Raw genomic sequence first — 7,979 nt, forward strand, 5'->3', positions numbered from 1 at the left:
GTATTTTATGGGGCCCACGCTGATTTGGATCATGTGTATCAACACCACCCGAGTGGAGAGTTTAAGGGTGTAACTCCCACACTCGATGCTGTCGCTGCCGCGTCTCTAACCCGGTTAGAGGCGCGCCGTCGTCTCGAGCCGCAGCGTCACGGTGCATTCCGGTAATTGGAGATTGAAAGGCGGGCACAGGCGCACCGACGGGACCCCTGCGCCCCCCACCCACCTCCCCCTCCCTCCCACACCGTCTCTCATCCATCACCGGGCAAATCAAATGCACCGCCCAGCCTCTGCTGCTGGTGAACGAAGGGCCGATGTTAACGGCGGTCTCTGGTATTTTTTGATTTTATTTTATGCGCAATCAAATTCACCTCGGGGAGAAGAGGCTCTCGGGAGGGGGCGATGACACGACACATTTTACTGACACTGCAGGTGAGGAGAGCCAGCTGTTCGGCTGTGCGCGCGCGCTTAGTCAGCAGAGTCAAGGTGCAGAAAATAAAAAATAAAGTACCGGCCGATTAATTCAATTATGGAATAATTAGTTTATTTTAAAAAAATTAGGCTACAAATCAATTAATCTAAGATTTATATAAAGCTGCTAATATAAATAAAATAAAAACGTTGCAAAGACCAAATGAATATTGAGGCTGTTTTATTTGAGAGAGTGATTTTATTCCACGTATTTTGCACACAAGCAAAATAAATACAGGTGGCGATTCAGCTAAGAAGGCTAAGAAATAATGTCATTGGTCGATTTAATTTATAGTCAAAAACTAACAGACAGCATGAAGATGTTTAATATAATTTATTGATAAGCTCACGGTATAATTGATAACGACGAATGTGATTTTAAAAGCCCACAATTAGGTTATTTGTTCATATGATTGCTTCTTTTTTCACATAAAGCTTTAACACATTTACTAAAATGCAATCTCAGAAGGAATCAAGCAACCGCGGAGGGTTAATTCATTACAGACACAAGACACTCAACACGACGTAAAGCAAACTCAATTTGACTTCACGGACTTCAATCAACTCCCAATACGATATAAATATAATAAAGTAAATTAATAGTACTCTATCTGGACCTGAAGATCAATAACCTTTGTTTTGTTACCACCCCAAAAAACGGCTTTCGCCTCATGTTGTCCTTTGAGCTCCCATGATGGATGGAGCAGCTCTGTCTCTGTCTCTGTCTCTGTCTCTCTCTGACCGACAGCTTCACTTGTTTTTCAGACCACACCGCTGCGTGTCACGGGACAGACACCGGGCTGGGGGGGCGGGGGGGTGGGGGTGGGGGGGGGGGGGTCTGCGTCACTGTCCCATCTTTCACTCATCCCTTATCCCCACACCTCTCCATCTCTCCATCAAGACCATCCATCCATCCATCCATCACAGGGACACACACGCACACACACACGAGGCCAGTCTGCGTGCAGCCCCGCAGATCTCCACCCGGCGTCTTACGGGCGGGGGGCTATCACAAACAATTACAGGGTGCGGGAAAGATGGGAGCAGAGAGGGAACAAATGTTGAGAATTGAATTAGGATTTTTTTTTCTTCTTTCCATACAGATCGTGCCCCTTTCGTGCTTGATATAAACTAGGACAGACAGGACAATTACGGGGTGTGAATACACGGCCTATAGTGCTGATTCTTTCGTTGGTGAAATAACGCATTTTTGCAACCACAGCGCAGAATACGGTGTCTCTCAGCAATAATGTTTAGGTCAGGCATCCCACCCTGTAGTTATTCATGATGCATCAGAGTCGTTAAAGCGGGCTCGTTGACGTTAAACGTGGCGGCCAATAATCAAACGAATCACTGATAAAACGATGCATTTTATTATAACAATATATTGTTAAATATCTATGGGTTTTTTTTTTCATTATTAACGTGTAGTTAATTAAATGACGGCCATAATCGCGCATTACCAATATACAATTTAATGTTCGATCCTGTTTTAAATCGAGGACACACTGATCAGTTGGGGGGGGGGGGGGGGGGGATAGGCCTACACCTTTAATGTTAACTGTATCATAACTCTGATTAGACCCGGGCAGCCTATGGTAAGTGCGCCCATAAGATTTCCCCCTAATAGTCCTCCATCGGCCCATAATCCCTATAGTCGGGGTCCCTCTCTCAGGGGCCCTCAGGGGCCTCTAGGGGACCATTGTGCCCCCCTCTGTTGACTCAGACGTCATGAATGCCAAAGATCCCCGCAACTGTTTCCGTCAAATCGCCCCATGAATGTAAAAGTCCAAAGTTAAAGCCTCCCCAGAGGAGAAGTCTCCCCCTGAGCTGCAGCCCTATAGGGCGGATTAGTGGCCTGGAAGAGACCGGCCCCGCCTTTGAAGGGATTAAACTTTAAATGCCTAAACGCAGGAGAACTGGGGTCGCTCATGGCTGCTCTTTTCTGAGGGGTGGGGGGGGCTGGAGAGTTTAACTTTGAAACTGTTTAAGTTTCTCGGTAAACTCACCTCTGAACTCACCAAATACGGTTTGGTCGGTTAAATCAGGCTTATAATGCATATTTATTTAGGTTGCTTCTGGGTCCGTGTTGCATGCAGCATGGCGTTATTTTAGCGCATTGTGAAGGGAAACTTTAACTTTTTTACTCCAAATATGTGTCTTATAAATATGTGGTACTGGTCACGTGACAAAAAAACAACCAAATAACAGCGAGTTGGTGGGCACGGCGAGGCGGGGGGAACGCGCATGCGCAAGAGCGTTCGCGCGCGTTCGCTGGGTTAACTGACGTCAGGGCGCGTCACGTGCAGCGTCTGCGGAGTTTAAAAGCACGAGACAAACATAATTCATTTATTCCGTTAAACGTATTTTGGTCCACTAATAAAACGCATGTTAATTTACCGGGGGGGGGGGGGGGGCGTGAGGTTCGGCGACTTGCAAGGAGCGCGCGCCTGTGGTTTCGAGTCCTTTCGGCGCGCGTGCGAATGTGTGCGTGCGTGTTTGTGACGGGGCCGTGTGGGATACGACTTATCACATTGTAGGACACCGAACAATAAAGTTAAACCGATTTATGAAGAGTCCATGCCGGTTCACTCCGGTGACATCTCCGTAATAGTGATCGGAATCAAATCAAAGCTTTTAATCTCACCAATCACCGTCACATCTGGACTTTTCCCACCGCATAAGGAGTTGTGTGGCTGAGCTGCAGTTGTTTCCACGAGTGGTGTGTGGGGCGGTGAAGCTGTGTGTTCACCATTTGGCGATCCAGCTGCTCGTGAAATGCATTTTAATTGCATGCAAATAGGCCAATAATGACCCTGTTTCAGCATAAACTCATCATCGTGTATGTATTCAATTATTCATCGTATATGTATTCAATTATCAGACTATTCCAGAAATTATGTATTTTTCCAAGTATAAGAATTTCTTCTTAATGCGTTTATTATCGGACAAAACTCGACCCCTAACTAAGCGAATATTGCTCCTTCATTCAGCAGTTTTAACACTTATATTATCATATTTGGCCAGACAATACATTGATATTCTGGTGTTGCATCACAAAAATGGTCTTCTGGTTGAATTCAAAAGGTACCATATAAGCTGCTAAATAGCTCGATTTCACTTAAATTAGGCTGAAACAATAAGTAAAGACTCGTGGCTTAAAATGTCCCACATTTTCTCCTGGAGAGTAAAACGCACTTTATAGCTTTATTTAAAACTGGAAGCAAACGAAGCCCGGTTTTTGGTCATAACTGCTTCGTCTCCCCGGCTATACCGGCGTCCGACAAAGGAAACACTCGTATTTCAACCGTTTTAAACGAAGAAGCCTCATTCAACTCCGGTAGACACCTGCGAGCTGGCATCGCTCTGGAGAGGGTGGGCGGTGCACTGCGCGTCGGCAGGAGGGGTGGGGGCCACGCTCGCTCACTGGTGCCATTGTCATGGAAACTAGACCACCGCCTCGCTATTGTCTCGTTATAAGTTTATTATAAGCACCGCGCGAGCCGCAGCGCACTGTCAAACGGAGCGCGAGGAGCAGGGAGCGAGCTGCAGAACTGGGGGGAAAGAGAGACACCGAAAAGGGAGGAAGAAGAAGAAGAAGACAACAGGGGAAGGAGAAAGTGACCAAGGACAGGGAAGAGCTGGTAGAGAACAGAGGGGGAAACATCTGGATTATTTACCGAAGACACGAGAAAAGCAAACCCGCGTGAGTGCGATATATAAAAAGCTGACAGGAGTTTTAAAGAGACCAAAGCCAGAGTCCTGGGAGGTACCGGGGACACAGATCAACCCCGACTGCTTCGAACAATACTCACTATTTCCTAAGAAAAATTAAAAAAAAAGGCGGCTGAAGAAAGACCAAAAGCTCTCGTTTTTGTCCCGCAGACCGGTGTTTCTCTGCACCGGCTCATCTCCATGTATAAAATGGATTACTCCTACCTGAACTCCTATGACTCCTGCATGGCGGCCATGGAAGCGTCGGCCTACGCGGACTTCAGCTCCTGCAGCCAGGCCAGCTCGTTCCAGTACAACCCGATCCGGAGCGGGCCGTTCTCCAACCCGGGCTGCACTCCGCTCAGCACCGCCAGCTGCACCCTGGGAGCGCTGCGGGAGCACCAGCCCACGCCTTACTCCTCAGGTACAGGAGCTCTCCTGGAGAACATGTTGTCTTTTATCAGCTAATATTTGGAAGGGTTTTTTTGTTTTTTGTTTAGAATCTATGGGCCGAAATTTACTCGAGGTTTTCTCGGGCTTGTCACAGCGTGTCGGTATTTTTTTTTAAAACGAACATTTCAGTTTTTCGTTTTGATGATGGCCTAAATGGATTTGTTTCTTAACACAGGCCGTTCCTGATTGAGAATTTAAAATTCCTGCGAAAAAATGCATTTGCATGTTAAATCAATGCGATGTTTTACAAGTAATGTTTTTATATATTTTAATGATGAGAAGATGAGCAACGTTGTATTTCTATGCAAATTAAAAATAGCTTATAATAATATAAAATATCCTAAACAAGAACACTTTTTATAAACGTTTTATAACACCCTATACACCGCTACCACTAATAATAATACAAATAATAATAATAAGTAGAAATACGTAATAAAAAACGAAATCAACCTCGATAAATCACACACACACAGAAACCTGTCGGCAATAGACCCACTTACACCAGAAAAACTGTTTGGGTGGGTAATTATTCATTTGCATCCATAGGCTAATTTATTCCAATCGACCCATTTAAATACAAGTTTTAAAGTCAATACCCATGTTTTATTGTAAGTTCAGATGTTTTCCTTCCCGATTGGCCCATTGAGACTTTTCTGGAAGCCGTTACTACAAAATAACAAATACATTTTGGTGACAAATTGTCGATAAGTTTTTGACTAATAAAGGTACACTTGCTGGATTTGTAAAATGTTTAATACATTTGATGGATAAATACATAATAATAGAATCATATAATATAATAAGTCTCATTGGTTTTGATTATTAAACCTCTTCCGGCTATAAAAGCCTATTATGAGGAGTGACACCGTAAACATTAGAAAACAGAAAAACGTTTTAGGCCAAATAGACTTATGCAGCTTAATTAACTAATAATTCCCTTTCAGCATTTTGCTATTATTTGGTCCATGAAACAATTTCCTAAACAGTAAATTTATCGATACATATATTTTTTAACAAACCGGTAACCAGGTCCGTAAACACGGTCCGATTTCATTGGGGCAGATTTCCCGATGACGTCGTTTAAAGGTATTTTTTCCTCCGTCCTGCTTCTTTCATCCGGGTACTCCGCTGTTATTAATCGCCGGTCGGGCCTTTTTAATTATTTTTTTTAAACCCCGCTTCAATAAACCGATATCCATGTTTCTCTTCGCAGTCCCTTACAAGTTTTTCTCGGACCCCTCCGGCCTGAACGAGAAGCGCAAGCAGCGGCGCATCAGGACCACCTTCACCAGCTCCCAGCTGAAGGAGCTGGAGCGGGTCTTTGCCGAGACGCACTACCCCGACATCTACACCCGCGAGGAGCTGGCCCTGAAAATAGACCTGACGGAGGCGCGGGTACAGGTGAGAGCTCCTTCCAGATAAAGAGCACACACGAAAAAGCCACTTCAGCAAAAGTTCACCTTATTTAAACCTTATTTACCTCTACTTGACATGCAAATCTATGTCTCCCGTGTCATGTCTTATCTCACAAATTAATTTGACCTTTTTGTTCATGTCCCGACAGGTGTGGTTTCAGAACAGGCGTGCCAAGTTCCGCAAGCAGGAGCGCGCCGCCAACGCCAAGGCCAACAACTCTGGCGGCACCACGGGCAGCAGCTCCGGCAGCAGTTCTGGAGGGAAGAAGGGCGGAGAGCTGAGGTCCTCGTCCGACGACGACGAGTCCAAAGAGTCCACCTGCAGCCCCACGCCGGACAGCACGGCCTCCCTGCCCGGCTCGGCCAACGGGAACCTGGGCAGCCCCGCCAGCCTGAGTCCCAGCCCGGCCCCGGCCAACGGCGGCTACATCAACACCTCCGGCTCCCCGGTCCTCCAGGGGCTGAAGCCGCCCAGCTGGTCCAGCCTGGGGCCGTCCAACCCGGCCGTGGCCCAGCCGGCCGCCCAGACTCAGGAGATTCTGAAGGCCTGGCAGCCGGCGGACAGTATGACCGGGCCCTTTGCCGGGGTGCTGTCCTCCTTCCACAGAAAACCCAACCCGGCCATCAAGACGAACCTGTTCTGAAGCGCAGGGAGAGAGAAAAGGAAAAGAAAAGAGAAACAGACATTGTGCTGTTGTGGAACAGTGGAGAGTTTCTATAGCTTCTTGTTGAGGGTCAGGACTCCACCCATCATAACACTGAATTCACCGGCGGCTGTACTTCACGGAGGCCCGCCGTCCTTCTACATGAAAAAAAAATAAATTAAAAAACTCTGGTCTCAAAGTGATTCACAGCTCAGACAATAGAGTCAAGGGTTTGCTCACCATCCTCCCAGCCCTGCGAATATTATGCAACTGCACCTGAAAAACTCTGGACGTGTGCAGTTTTCTTACCTGCAAACAGCTTCATAGACTTCAACTCACTACTCAAATCCACTCCGATCCCTCCGCACATGTCAGACGCTAACGGGGTGCTTGTGTGTAGCCGACTCACAACCGCTCTGCCTGACAAACACAACAGCGATGCGTCACTTATAAACTCCACATTCCCACACTCATCACAGCGGCCCTCTCGGAACCCCTCGGACCGCCACAGCCCCCCCCCCCCCACGATGAGCATGGCGGTCAGGTACCGAGGGTCTTAAAGCAGAAGTCCAAACATCCCGCTCCAGTCTCTGCTGGGGGAAACCAAACAAACAAACTCCGATCCTCAAGCACAACATCCTTTAAGCTCCCTGACACCCCCCCCCCCCCCAGTAAATCTCTTCCCGGAGCAGACCAGAGCAACCCAAAATCCAATTAGAGCAGCCGGGTCCAGACCAGACACCTCCCCAGTTCATCCCCTCCTCCCGCTCCATCTCCTTTACTGTATCAAGTCCTGAGTCCCCCCCCCCCCCCCCCCCCCGCTGTCACTCTCAATGTGGACCCCCCCCTCCTCCACCGGGCCTCCCCCAGGCTTTACGGTCCCATCCCTTCCCCTCCGTCCCACCAGGCCTTTCTCTATCAAACAGTGGGCACTTTGTTAACATTCTGCCTGGGGAAAGTCGTGGTGGAACTTGCTGTTCACCCTGTTCTTTGGGTGGAGAGGTGTAAAAGATGCAGTTACACAAAGAGCAGAGTGTGCCCCCCCCCCCACTCTTATTATTAGCGACTGATACTGTTGGGTTCACGGTACCGCGGCGAGTTCATCACCTGTGTCGCTGACTGAAGAGTCGTTTGAGGATCCTCCTGCCGGACGGAACGAGTTGGCCGCGGCCTGAACTCTAGTGGACGGATCTCATCGTCCCTTTTTGATCTCCCGCAGCCCACAGATGAGGGTCTCTGTCAGAAATGCAACACAAGCTGGTTAAATGTTGGCAATATAGAT

At 47.7% G+C, this 7,979-nt stretch overlaps 1 protein-coding gene across 1 annotated transcript; it reads left to right on the top strand.

Annotated features, from left to right (window-relative positions):
- The first annotated feature begins 3,902 nt into the window (after positions 1-3,902).
- phox2a (paired like homeobox 2A) lies at positions 3,903-6,727 on the top strand. The gene is made up of 4 exons (XM_040175025.2): positions 3,903-4,174; positions 4,354-4,606; positions 5,852-6,039; positions 6,203-6,727. The coding sequence occupies exons 2-4, from the start codon at positions 4,384-4,386 to the stop codon at positions 6,695-6,697; spliced, it is 906 nt and encodes a 301-aa protein (XP_040030959.1). The 5' UTR covers positions 3,903-4,174; positions 4,354-4,383; the 3' UTR covers positions 6,698-6,727.
- Positions 6,728-7,979: the final 1,252 nt, after the last annotated feature.

Source organism: Gasterosteus aculeatus, chromosome 1 (genome assembly GCF_964276395.1).
Source record: "Gasterosteus aculeatus chromosome 1, fGasAcu3.hap1.1, whole genome shotgun sequence".
In the NCBI taxonomy this organism is placed as follows: Eukaryota; Metazoa; Chordata; class Actinopteri; order Perciformes; family Gasterosteidae; genus Gasterosteus; species Gasterosteus aculeatus.